At 36.6% G+C, this 14,757-nt stretch overlaps 1 protein-coding gene across 1 annotated transcript; it reads left to right on the top strand.

Moving 5' to 3' along the window:
- Nucleotides 1-3,163: 3,163 nt before the first annotated feature.
- On the top strand, nucleotides 3,164-5,093 carry LOC110032553 (B2 protein-like). Its single transcript, XM_020736214.1, has 5 exons — nucleotides 3,164-3,880; nucleotides 4,027-4,127; nucleotides 4,227-4,310; nucleotides 4,744-4,854; nucleotides 4,953-5,093. The coding sequence occupies exons 1-5, from the start codon at nucleotides 3,238-3,240 to the stop codon at nucleotides 4,992-4,994; spliced, it is 981 nt and encodes a 326-aa protein (XP_020591873.1). The 5' UTR covers nucleotides 3,164-3,237; the 3' UTR covers nucleotides 4,995-5,093.
- The last annotated feature ends 9,664 nt before the right edge of the window (nucleotides 5,094-14,757 follow it).

The following is a 14,757-nucleotide window of genomic DNA, read 5'->3' as shown; positions in this document are numbered from 1 at the left end:
TATAAATTTTACACAACTTTACTTTCTCGGGATCAAGTTTTTAGCGTCGTTGTCGGGGATTAAAATTTTCATTTCAAGTAGTGTGAAAAATACCATCAAAATTATTGCTATACTTTGCATAAGCATTAAGTATTCAGCCATCAAGTTTCTGGCGCCGTTGCTGGGAATTAAGATCTTCAAGTAGTGGTGTCAACTTCATATATCCTTACATATAAAAAATATTGGGATCAGCATACTTGCGTAGTATCCCAATATATATTAAGTTAAAAATTTAAATTCTTATTTTCTCCAGGATCAAGTTTTTGGTATTGTTGCAAAGTAAGGAAAGACAAGTGAAGAATATAATTAAATACATTGTTATACTATTGCATATAAACAGTCGGGATCATGCATCAATTACCAAAAATTTCTCTATGTTAGTAAATTGGTTGTCAACTTCTCCTCAGGTGGCGAATAACCCAATTATACTCAGGGGCACCTTTTGTTTGCTTGAAACCCACACAACGACAGATCGACGCAACCACCAATCGATCGATAGATGTCTTTTTTCAAAGGCTAAATTGAACAGTATGTATTCCAAGCTATCAGAATCAAACAAGGTACTACCTAACTGATAGTTATTTATCATTGTAGTAGCTACTATGGCATAATTTTTGGGATTTCTCACCGACAGATCCACATCATTAAAGATAATATGGGGATGGAGATTTCTCTTTGAAACAAAAGCAACAATGTACTATTCCCTTGATCGGAGCCTCTTACGATTCTGACTGAGTCTTGATTCAGTATAACAGGCACTATCCTTGTGATCTGAATAATGTTTGCTCGGAGGGCCTCATTCGATTGAACTTCTTTAGGGGCTTTCCCCTGCCTTTATGTTTGTGCTCTGGGAGATACAAACTCATTTAGATTTCTAGCCCAAATTAGCTCTTCGACCAGGCTTCAGAGATGTTTGCACTCCTCCATATGATGATCATAATTCTTATGATATTTGCATAATTTATTATATAGAGAATAGCATTGATTCTTATTTTTTAAGCCTTCTTGAAGTCTCTTTATCTTGAATAGACTCCTCCAACTTTGTCATTGAAACCATCACTTATGTGGGTTTCTATGTTCCTTAGTCTCCAGTTGATTAGTCGTTTGATCAACTCCGTCTTCAAGACCTTACGTCGGCCTCTTTATCACTAAAAGATGATTGGCCTTTTGCACCTTTGGGGTGTGGACCATGCTTCTCTTTCCACATGTCATCTCACAATTTCTTAAATCTGTGCGACAGTCTGATCTTTTGCTTTTTTTGGTATGGTAGGTGAACATAATCCTCCACCTTGATAGAATCATTGGCTAACTCCAAGAGTCTGATATGACTATCGAGTCATCATAAACCCATAAAGTATTAAAATTGTGCACTCCTTAACCCTTGTGCTAGGGCAGCCTTTCCGTTGCATGCTCTGGATTTTACACTTCCAACTTCTCCTTTTGGATTTGAGTGACATATGACTGAAGGCTCTCACTCGATCCCTGCTTGATGTGCCTTTGAGCCTCTGATTCCTTGTGAGGCTTTTTGGTGCTAGCAAACTATGCCTTGAATAAATTCTTGAAGTCACCGAAGGAAGTACTAATTCCTGTCGGGAGGCCATTCAACCACTTGAAGGCCAAATCCCCAAGTGTGGTATAAAATAATCAGCACTTTAGCGCATTAGAGACTTTGAAAAGACATATAGCCGACTCAAAAGATGTTATGTGGTAGGCCGGATCACTCCAATCCTTGTGAGGTTCCAAGGATGGAACCATGGATTTCCTGGGTGGCTCAACATCGATGATCTGTCGATCGATGTTAGACTTCCATTCATCCCTCTTAAAGCCCATCATTGTCTTTATACAAGAATTCTTCAACTAATTTGACCCCTGAGCCGTTTGATGGCCTTAGGGCTCAAGTGCTCGAGGGTTTGTTTCTTGAGGAGCTTGTGCTCTCTCCTCAAATCTAACAAGGGTCATTTATATCATTTGTCCAACTATTTGGTTTTGGAGTTTCTGAATTTTTTGCTGCACAAATTCTCTAATGAGCTCTGTGTTTGTGGTTTCTCCCAAACTGACTCCGAGATTCGTAACTAGCACCGAGACCATACTATATTTGTAACTGTTAAAAAAGAAAACACTTACAAACCCGCTGGTGTTGTCATTCAGCAGTATGACAATCGTTCGGTCAATTAGAGGGTCTTTAGTCGGCTACGGAATGTTCAGTCGGCCTCCCTGGGAGAGTCCTAGGTAGAGGCCCTCCTATCGTTAAAGTGAACCTGGACCATTAGAAAAAGGGTATATCAATCTGATATGACAAGAAACTCTCCTCAGACAAAAGACATTCTAAGAAGATTGGAAAAATCCAGGGGTGCTCTTTGTTCCTCTCTGTGAAAAATCTCGAAATCATTCAAGGGAGCTACCTGTAACTACCTACCCTTTGAATTGATGCTTCTTGATCTTTGTTCAGCTAAACTTTCATTTAGTCCGCTCATGCTTTCGACCTACCGGAACGATGCTTGACATCTTTATCTTCAACTATTCAGATATAGTCTTTTAGTATCCTTTTAATTATATTCATTAAATTTTTTCGAGATTTTTACCGTCATATTTTTTATGCAGAGAATGTATGTGTGAATTTAAGATTAAATTTACTCAAAATTTTAAAAACAATTACAACATGTTTATGTGAAGGATAAAATAAAAATTTTGCATGTTATTCAACTCCTTGCCTCCGACGCAACGAAAATTGCGAAAAATGCCCGCTTACCATCCACCAACTATAGCAACAGCTCGAATGGCACGTCGCAGCAGTTTCCTATCCATTTGGACACGTGGATATCCATATGAGCTCCACGCCTCCTCTTCCTTCAAAGCCAAGTCACCTAATAATGACAGCGATTCTCACCGGCCACCCAACAAAATTCTTAAATAATCAACTCCTACGTTTCACCCACTTTTCCACCACGGGACCCGACCCGATTTGACAGAATCTGATACATGTGTGCGAAGTTTTTAAGTCACCATAAATTTTGTAGCTTGGTCCAAATTTATTTCATATTTACATTCCAGTATTCTTATTTTGCACTGCTTAACGATTCGTATTCCTCTAATCGCTTTGACTATATAGGTTGACCCGCGCCGCTGCTTTGCCCCATTTCATCAAACAGTTTCTAGGCATCTCTGTTACCTGTAATTCATCTAGGTTTTGTGAGTAGTATGGAGAACGGAAGATTGGAGTCTTCTTTCTGGAACTTCAGTGACCAGCTTCGGCTCCACACGGCTGGCATCGGGAGCCTCTCTCTCGGCGACAGCATATGGTCGGATCCCTTTCTATCCGCTACCGGACGTCGCCCAGAGGATCGCCGAAACACTGAATCCACCGGTGAGGCCGCGGCCATGGAGATCGGATCCACAAGCGTTTGGAAGATGGGACTAGATCTTCCCCAGAAGCTTGCTTTTACTAGCCCTAACTCGAATAGATACAACAACAGTAATAACCTTGGAGGTCTCGGAGTTGGTGTCAAGAACTCTAGGGATTTCAGTAATGGTGAGGTAAAGACTTATTTCAGCAAGGCAATTGGTCGGCCGGCGGCTAATCACAGTAATGGTAGTGGTGTTCTGGGAGGCGCGAAAAAGGGGGTTTGCAGTAACAACGAGAGTGGTGGCAAAAGTGGGAAAAATAAGAAGAGCGGCAATAACAGTTGCAAGGATGGTAACAATAACAATACGAATTCTGTAGATAAGAGGTTCAAGACTCTGCCGCCATCGGAGGCTCTCCCTCGGAGTCAAACGGTAGGAGGTTACATCTTTGTCTGCAACAACGAGACCATGGAGGAGAATCTTAAAAGGCAGCTTTTTGGTGAGTTCTGCAACTATTGCTGCTTTTTTTCTTAGAATTTTAACATGATTTGTTTCGGATTTCTGGTAAAGTACTTTTCTTTTTTGTTTGGTGCCAATACTTTGTTTTTTAAATGTGAAATTACATGTCAAAATTGTATCTTTCAGGCCTTCCTCCACGATACAAGGACTCTGTAAGAGTTATAACTCCGGGGTTGCCTATTTTCTTATACAACTACTCAACGCATCAACTTCATGGAATTTTTGAGGTATGGCACTTGAATTCCAGTATGTATGACTTTCTATAATGTTTTTCATACCTTATTAGCTTTTCATTCTGTTGCTGATTCGTTATTATGATCCAATAGGCTGCTACTTTTGGAGGAACAAACATCGATCCTACTGCTTGGGAGGATAAAAAACATCCTGGAGAGTCTCGTTATCCTGCTCAGGTATAGAATAGAATATTTGTGTTCTAGTAGCTCAACTAACCATAAGATTTGCATATTATGGTTTCTAATTCATTTGTGTGTAAATTTTATTTTTCCAAGTTAAATTTAAAACAACTTGCAAGGCCTAACATGAAGCAAATATGGAAGGATTTGTAAAACTGATCTGTTAATGTTTCAGTTAAAACTGCTGCTTTCTCAAATTCGAAATGTTTAATATGCTTCAAAGATGGAATTTTTAATTCGAAATTTTCTTGCTGACCTTCCTTGTTTCAATTACTGTTCCATGTCATTCACCTTTACAATTAGTTACCCTGCATTCCCTAGATGTTCATCTCCATTAAATTTAATCTTTGTTACATTTTTTAAAATTATTTCAAATGTCTCTTATTTTTTCTCTAAGCAATTTATTGCTATTTTTGTTCTTTCAATGCAGGTTAGAGTCATAACTAGGAAAAACTTTGAACCTTTAGAAGAAGATTCATTCAGGCCCATTCTCCACCATTACGATGGCCCCAAATTCAGACTTGAGCTTAGCGTACCAGAGGTAGAATGCCAATTGATTTTTTATTTATTTATGACAAAGCAGTGAGACAACTATTAGACATTGAGACGAGCTAACGCTATAAAAATTTCTCAATGCAGGCACTGGCCCTTCTAGATGTATTTGCGGAGAATAATGATTGAGAAGTTGGTGAGTGGAGTTGAAAGTTAAAGACAATTGCCCTTTATCTGATTATATATATCCATTTATAGAGAAATATTTGTGTACATAAGATGTACGCAGCGCTGCGTACATCAGGGGTTATTCAGGGGGTACAATGGGGTTATATCTGGATTATACCCCCTTGTAACCTCCGGTATAACCCGAATATAACTCCCCTGTACCTCCAGAATAACCTCTGATGTACGCAGCGCTGCGTACATCTTATGTACGCAAATATTTCACCCATTTATACGCTAAATGATTTGATTACGAAAAAAAAAAGAAGCTCGGAAAGCAGTAGTAATGCTTGGTAGTGTAAATGTTAAAAGAACAGGTGTATATCTTGGTTTAATTATCTAAAGATAATAATAATAATAATATATCAATAAAGAGAGTTGATTGTGCTTTATTGTGGATTTTTATGTCCGTATGCATGATAAATGTTGAATATGTGATTGTCTGAAGTAAAGAGAGAGAGAGAGAGAGATGGGAGAAAAATAGTAATGAACAATGAAAAATGTTTCCTCTATTTATTTCTTTTTATTGGAAAGATAGTAAAATAGGTGGTCCCCAGCACCAACAATATCATAACAACAACCGAATGGCAGCAGGTGAGAATATAACATCTAGATGATTCCATATGATTTGTCTAAACTTCCTGTGCTATGTAAATAATAGAAACAATTAATGAAAGGTCATTTTTCCCTTTAGATTTCATCCCTGTCAAGGGAACTCCTTCCCTATCTTTATCTTTATGGTATCAGAGACTATCTAGGAGATGAGGAATATGCATCCCTATCTGGTAAATCATTTCCATCATCCCCTCATGTCTGATACCTCCATCTTGCCAAGGTAAGAATCAACAATATGCGAAACCCAAACCCCACTCATATCGACACAGTCCATCAACATACCCTCTTCACTCGAGTTCCTCACCTCTCTCCTAAAACAATTCTCCCAAAATTTTCTTACACATGCTATGTACAATGTATGGTATGCCCACATTCTAAAGATATTTATGGCAAATGGCTTTGTCAGATTTTTTGATGACAGCAATCGGTGTCCCCTACAATTTGACGGGAATAATCCCGAGGGAATTGAAAGCCCCCAATTCCAACCATGGACTCTTATAGATCAATTCCTAGCGGCCTCACTATACTCCACAATCTTACCCACTGTTATTTCTCAAATCAATAATGTCTAGACTACCACAGAGATTTGTGCAGAGCACATATTACAACCTATGAACAGATCTAAGGTGATTCAGCTAAAAAATGAATTGCACCATATATCCATGAAGGATCAAACTATAACACATTGCCTAACGGAAATTTGACCTCCGGTGAATCACATCACTATTGTTGGATCCAAGCTGAATCAAGAAGATGTCATCCTTTATATCTTCAATGACCTTCCTCTAACCTACAATTCTTTCAAAATGACCATTCTGATGACACTCCAACTTATAGCTCTGGATGACCTCTACACCCTTCTTTGCAGCGAGGAGATCAATATCAACAATGAAAATGCAAAGCAACTCCCTACCACCAAAACTCGCATGGTGCTTAATGCATCCCAATGGCGCGACACACTTCACTAGAGTGAGAATAAATTAGCCAACAAATCAAAGATGAGGCTACTCTAATGGTTCGCATGGAGGAAGGAAACCAACTCAATCCAACATAACATTCCAAAAAGGCTATAAAACCGACCATTTTGCATCTATATGTTGTTATAGTACTAATCACAAATATGCACCCACAATTCCAGTTCAAACTCTCAATCCTACCTCTAAGGAATGGATTCTAAACCCAGGAGCAACCGCACACTTCACATCTGACCTTAGTCAACTCCAACTAGCTACAACATACCATAGGACCGAACATTTCTTGGTACGTAACAAACAGGTTGTTCCAATTCAGCACAATGGTGATAGTCTCCTTCCCACTCCAAATCGTAGCTCTTTCAAATTCATTACGATACTCTAATCTCTCATAATCTCTTATCTATTCATAAAGTAACCAAAGACAAATATGTCATTGTGTCTTTTGATCCTTCTGGCTTTATAATTTCTAATCCTCAAACTCAACAGATACTTCTCATGGGTACTAGTTCTAGAGGACTACTCCACTCTTGCACCTACTTATCTACCATAAGCATCTACTACATCTCTCTCCAAAATATAACAAGCTAAATTGTGGGATCGACGCTTGGGTCACCCACATTCAACCATTTTGGCTGTCATATCCAAACACAATCTCTTATCAACCCATCCAGTTCAACTTCATGCATCACCTGCAAACTTACCAAGTTACACAAATAGTCTTTTGTATCTAGCATAGGACAAAAATAATAAACAACTAGAATTTATTTATAGTGATGTATGAAGTCCTTCCCAATTATCTCTTATCAAGGATATAGATATTAAATTTTGTTTATTGATGACTTCTCTAATCTTTGTTAATTTTTTTTCTTTGTGTAAATAATCTAAGGCCACAAACATCACTACAAATTTCCACCAACACCAATTCAACACTAATATCAAAATTCTTTGATTTGATGGTCAAAAAGATTGCAATAACGCTACTTTAAATACATTCCTCAGTGGCCTTGGCATACTACATCAATATTCATTTCCCTAAACTCATGAGAAAAATGGAGTTGTCGAAATGAAACATTGGCACATCATTGAGACAACTCGGGACTTACTACATTAATCACTCCTCCGTTACATGTTTTAGACCGACAGCCTTCTCACTGTCATACACCTCATTAATCGAATGTCCACAAAAACCACATATCACATATCGCCCGATGAATACCTTCACCAATCCTCCCTGTCCTACACCCATCATTAGGTTTTTAACTGTGCATGTTGCTCAATGAGGAAGCCCAAACATCTCACAAAATGAACCAAGATCAGTACAAAGCATTTTCCTAGGTTACTCACTTCAACATAAGAGTTATAGATGCTTACATCCAACTACCAACAAAATCATCATGTCCTGCAATGTAGTCTTTGATGAGCATATATTTCCACTTCATACAACATCTAATACCCCTCCGGTTATTTAACATCCTACCACCTTTCTCATTCCATCCTCCCACTTAACACCTACCACTTACTTATCCCTACGATCCAACCTTCTCTTACTCCACCAATGCTCTTCTCCACATCTTCAATTCAAACTACTACTACTACATTTCCTCCAACGACTAAATCAACTACCCAATTGAATCTACTCAGTTCCAACCCACCACCATATCTCATGATAACTTGCTTCAAAAGGGAACCCTCTAACCAATCCAGAAACTCAATCTATACCACCAAACTCAGTCACTTCCTGATCCTACCTCCTACACTCAGGCCTCTAAACATTCTCATTGGCAAAATTCCATGAAAGATGAATTTAATGCCCAGAAATAAGGAACATGGGTCCTGGTGCCCCCATGCAAACGAAGCAACCCACTGCTACAATCTCAAGCCTTTCATTCCACAACCTGACATTCTACCGCCAGCTGTCAGAGGCACCTCAGCACCTCACCATCACACGACCAGACATTGCCTACACAGTTAATCGCCTCTGTCAGCATATGCGCTCTCCATTATAGATAACTACAAGCACCTTACTTATTTGCTTCATTACCTGGAAGGTACAAGTCATTTTGGTATGAAGATTGCACCAGGGAACCTTCAACTCACATCATATGTGGATGCCGACTGAGCGGGTGATCACTTCAAACGAAAGTTCACAACCAAGATGTGTTCATTTCTTGGTGAAATTTTTATTTCCTGGCAAGTGAAGAAACAATATACTATCACTCGGTCCTTCCCTGGGGCTAAATGTCGTGCATTAGCCACTGCTACGACTATTATCTTATGGCTTTGATGCCTTATTGTGAAATTTGAAATTCCTATCATATAACCAACACATCTCTATCGTGACAACATCTCTGCAATAACCCTGACCAACAATCCTATATTCCATGAAAGGAGCAAACACATAAAAACTGATCACTACTTTCTCCATGATCACATTAACCTCAATAACATTCAATTTGAACACATTCAATTTTGACAACAATCAGCTGACAACCTTACAAAAGCTCTCCCTAAACATCAATTTCAAGATCTTAGTACTATGCTTATTATTCTACCAAGAATCATCAGCTTGCAAGAGGGTATTGGACATAACACCACTATTAGTGGTCCCCGACACCAACAATATCAAAACCACAAACGAATGACATCAGGTGAAAATCTAGAAGGAACTCTAGAAGATTCCACAAAACCTATACATACTCCTTGTACCATGTAAACGGTAGAAAAGATTAATGAAGGTTATGTTTCCCTCTAGCTTTTATCCTGTTAAGGGAACTCCTTCCCTGTCTTTTAATGAAATTACATTTTTTCGCACATTTGGAAAAAGTATGTAATATGTTATTTATGGCACTTTACATGTGTAGTCTTATCATATGGCCACCTTCTGGCTCAGCAGGTTAAGCTTAGTTGACTTCTGGTCGACAGGTGACCATGGTCAGTGTGGTCTGGTCGGTTGATCCAGCCTGGTTGACTATCCTCAGTCCAACAAGAGCTTTTGGAGTCACCATGAGATGGTTGAAGATACTTTGTGGAACTGGATCTGCCTTTAGATTGGCTCCATTGGGCATAGGCTATCACATAGAGTTGGCTTTCCTATAACAATTGACTCCAATATTCTTTCATTTCATTTTCGGTTGGATGACTCGTGCTTAGATTATTTGGTCATCTTCTTATTTGTCTGGTGGCTCAGTCAATTTTGGGGAACTGAGGAAAATTAAGGAAAATATTTTTTATTTCAATAGAAAAAATATTTTTCAAAAATTAAATAGAAAAATATGATTTAACACTGCCGTTGCCGGTCCCAAGCCCGGATGAGAAAAGTGGAGGGTTGCGTTAGGTAGTCGACAGCCAGCGTAAAACTTGTCGAAAAAATCATGACATGAATCCTTTTGATCATTGTGTAAGTGCTAGGGCGTCCCCTGGAAGCGACGCGCTGTATAGCCTGAATACAGTGAAAAGTGTGCAAGGGCCGCTACACCGGCGCCCGGGTGTAGTGTTAAATAAGCAAGGGTTCCCACATTACGGGCGAATGCGGGTAAAGAAGTTAGTCCATGAAACTAATGAAACTAATATTAGGATAGGATCTTGGAATATAAGCACTCTCAATGGTAAATTAATGGAATTAGTTGATATTATGATTCATAGAAAAATTAATATCTTATGTATTCAAGAAACTAAGTGGGTGGGAGAAAAGGCTAAGGAGATTGATAATTTAGGTTTTAAACTTTGGTATTCTCGTAAGAGTCGCACTAGAAATGATGTAGGTGTAATTATAGATAAAATGTTGAAAGATAATGTTGTAAAAATTAATAGAGTTGGTGATAGAATTATAGCCCTTAAGATTATCATTGATACTAAGATTTTTAATATTATAAGTGTTTATGCTCCTCAAGTAGGTTTAGATACAGAGTCTAAAGATAAATTTTGGAATGACTTAGAAGACTTAATACAAATGATACCTCTTGAAGAAAGAATTTTTATTGGAGGAGATGTAAATGGACATGTCGGTAGAGTGGTAGAAGATTTCAGAAATATTCATGGTGGCTACGGTTTTGGAGTAACTAATGAAGAAGGTAAAGTTATTTTAGATTTTACTTTAGCGTTTGATTTTGTTATTACTAATACTTTATTCAAGAAAAGGGATGAACATCTTATTACTTATAAGAGTGGATCTAATAAAACACAAATTGATTATTTTCTTATGAGAAGAAGAGATCGTCGTCTTATAGATATACATATCTAATATTAAATTTTTCATATTTATATGCATACTACTTAATTTTTCAATATCACATTAAAAATATCACTAATATTAGTTTTAAAAAGTGAAATATATATTTTTATGCATAGATTTATAACATTAGTGTTATAAATCTATGCATAAAGATTTATAACACTTTAAGAAGAAGCAAATGTGATGTGGGATAAAGTAACAAACGCTATTAAACAAGTGGCAAAAGATGTTCTTGGAGAATCAAAGGGAAAAATATTTACAAATAAAAATAGTTGGTGGTGGAATAATAATGTGCAAGAAAAGATAACATATAAGAAGTTATGTTATAAAAATTGGTTTAAATGTAAAAGCTTAGAGAACTGGAGAAAATATCAAACGGCTCGCAGGGAGTCTAAAAGAACAATCTGTGATGCTAAAAATTCTGCTTTTAATGATCTTTATAATAGATTAGATACTAAGGAGGGTGAAAAATATATGTATAAACTAGTCAAACAAAGAGAAAAGAAAAGTAAAGATTTAACTCAAGTAAAGTGCATAAAGATGAAAATCAAAAATTACTTTTCTTATAAAAAGATATTCAACATAGGTGGGTGAGTTACTTTGATAAACTTTTTAATGAAGTTTCTGAAAATACGATCGAACTTAGTGATTTTATTATCGTAAATAATAATAAAACATTTCATCTTTACTGCCGCATTAGCAAAAGAGAAGTTGAGGAGGCTTTAAAGAAAACCAAGGGTGGAAAGTCTGTAGGACCTGATGATATCCCAATTGAAGTGTGGAAATATTTGGGAGATTTGGGAGTTTCTTGGCTTACTAAACTCTTTAATATTATTTTAAAAACTAAAAAGATGCCTGAGGAGTGGAGGAAGAGTATTTTGATCCCCATTTTTAAGAATAAAGGGGATGCACAAGAGTGTGCAAATTATAGAGGAATTAAGTTGATGTGTCATACTTTAAAATTATGGGAGAGGGTAATTGAACATAGGTTAAGACGCATCACAAAAATTTCTCATAATCAATTTGGATTTATGCCTGGCAGGTCTACTATGGAAGCTATACATTTATTGAGAGGTTTGATGGAGAAGTTCAGAGATAATAAGGAGAATCTACATTTGATTTTTATTGATTTAGAAAAAGCTTACGATAAGGTTCCAAGAGATATCCTTTGGAGAGTTCTCGAGAAGAAATGTGTTGATATGACTTATATTCAAGTCATTAAAGATATGTATACTAGAGCTGTTACTTGTGTTCAAACTGAAGGAGGATTGACAAAATATTTTCCTATTTCTGTTGGTTTACATCAGGGATCGACTTTAAGCCCATATCTTTTTGCTTTAGTTATGGATGGTCTTACTGGACATCTACAAGAGGATGTACCTTGGTGTATGCTTTTTGCTGATGATATTCTTCTCGTGGATAAAACGAGAGAAAAAGCCCAGGAAAAACTTGAATTATGGAGGTCTACATTGGAGTCTAAAGGCCTTCGTTTAAGTAGAACTAAAACTGAATACATGGAATGTAATTTTAGTAGTAATAGCTCTAGTGACAGAAGTGTGACTTTGGGTGATCAAATTATTAAAAGGTGTGAACGATTTAGATATCTTGGGTCCGTTGTCCAAAGCGATGGTGATATAGATGGAGATGTTAATAGTAGAATTCAAGTTGGTTGGTTGAAGTGGAGGAATGCTTCGGGCCTTTTGTGTGATAGAAAAGTACCGCTAAGACTGAAAGGAAAATTTTATAAGATGGTGGTGAGACCTGCAATGCTCTATGGCGCTGAATGTTGGCCTTTAAAAGAGAAGCATAATAATAAGTTAAGTGTTGCCGAGATGAGAATGATTAGGTGGATGAGTGGCTTTACACTTAGAGACAAAATGCGGAATGAATATATTCGTGATAGGGTTGGTGTAGCTCCTGTGACAGACAAAATTAGAGAAAGTCGTCTTAGATGGTTTGGTCATATTAAACGTCGACCATTAGATGATCCGATTAGGAGAGTAGATGTTTTAAATTCGACTTGTGTTAAGAAAAGCAGAGGTAAACCTAGGAAGACTTGGGCTTATTGTATTAAAAATGATCTTAATTTACTAGAACTAAATGAAAATATGACACTAAATAGGACGCAATGGAGAAAAAGGATTCATGTAGCCGACCCCACGTAGTGGGATTAAGGCTTTGTTGTTGTTGTTGTTGTTGTTGTCTCCAAGTCTAGAGAACTGAGGAAAAGAAACTTTTTTTAACAATTTTTATTCTATTTATTATAATTATTTTAATGGACAATTAAGAAAAAAATACATTTTTAACATTTAAAAATACATAACTAAATTAGAAAAATTAGGAAAAGTATTTTAAAGGGTCCCAAGTGATTAGGGAACAATTAGGAACATTTGTGGACAATTTCATATTTTTACCATTTTTAATTATTTTTAATTTAAAAAGTAGCTCAAAAATGAACTATTTATTTTAAAAAAAAATTTTCCTAGGTGATTCTGATCACAAGGAACTGAGAAAATCACTTTTCATAATTTTTCTAATTATAGTTTATTTATTATAATTATTTTAATGTAAAAGTCCCATTTTTCTTCAAAAATAAACTTTATTAATTAAATCAATTCAAATAGGTTCCAAATTTTTACAGTGAGTTAAAATGGTCATCATTCATAGTTTAGAATCAATTTTTTTTTGTAATTTTTATTTATATATTATATTTATTTCAATTTTTATAATTTAAAATAACTTAATTAGTTATAGTAATGTAAATAATTATTTAAATTCATCTTATATTTTTCCTAGAGTCCTCTAACCAAAAGGAACATACCAAAATAAGTCTCATATTTTTCTAACTTATTTTTTAATTTATATAATTAATTTAAGCAAAAATGGGCCACTAGACTTGAAAATTTGGATTTCAAAGCTAGAGGTGTCCTCTGACCTTGGAAAAATTAGAGGACATCCTCACTGTCATGAGAAATAAACCTATAAAATTTCAAGCCATGGTGACTGCTATTTACTTAACTTAAATTAAAATAGTTCAGAGAGTATTTAATTAATTAAAAATCAGAGACATGAAAAAAAAAATTTATTCAACTCTATTCACTGAATAAGAGAGTTTTTTTTATTTTATGTTTACAATTTTTTTTACACAAAGTTATGATTTTTTAAAGTTTCAGAATTTAATTAAATAAAAAATACCCTATTTTTCTACTTAATCACGCGACGCTGACTGGATCCTCGGCGGCTCTGAAAGACCATGTGGCGCTCTCCCATTCGACGCCGCCTTTTGCATCAGCGCTGACACAGCCCGTGCTTAATGTACAATCTCCTCGTCTGACTTCCTCTCCACTATTGGATCAATACACGTGCAAATAGACGACATCCGTTCATCGTCCCCGATCGTCCTGACCTGAGAACCGTCAACACTAAAATGCTTCAATCTCTCTTGATACTCAGCCAAATCACTCACAGTTTGTTCATATAGGTTCATCTAATCAAGACAAACATATCTATAGGGCTAGATACTCATGAAATAAACATTCTCTTCACAATTAATGAAACCAAGGGCTTTGTTATGGTTTTTGGATTATACATTAGCCCAAGAGGTGAGGCCTCAATTAGGTGTTTATGGAAGCTTCTCTGTGGTCCAATGAACCTCCTTGAAGTGTTGGTTTGAGCTGGTGTAAGTTCTAGGTATGATTTTGACCAACAGGTGATGTGATCTTGGTCTAGGAGTGGGTTAGAGTGCTCAACAGAGGGCGATTTTGATGGTGAACTTCCTTGTTTGGTCTGGGGAAACTTAAGGGTGGTTTAATTTGGAGTTTTGTGTAATTTAGCTGAGGGACAAAAAAGTCTTGGTTTTTAAGCCCAAAGTTGAGCTCTAGCTGGGGATTTTTGTGAGGGAAGATGG

The sequence above is a fragment of the Phalaenopsis equestris genome, unplaced genomic scaffold (genome assembly GCF_001263595.1).
Source record: "Phalaenopsis equestris unplaced genomic scaffold, ASM126359v1 Scaffold000971, whole genome shotgun sequence".
Classification (NCBI taxonomy): domain Eukaryota; kingdom Viridiplantae; phylum Streptophyta; class Magnoliopsida; order Asparagales; family Orchidaceae; genus Phalaenopsis; species Phalaenopsis equestris.
Note: the sequence above shows the minus strand (reverse complement) of the source record. Positions and strands in the feature narration are given on the sequence as shown.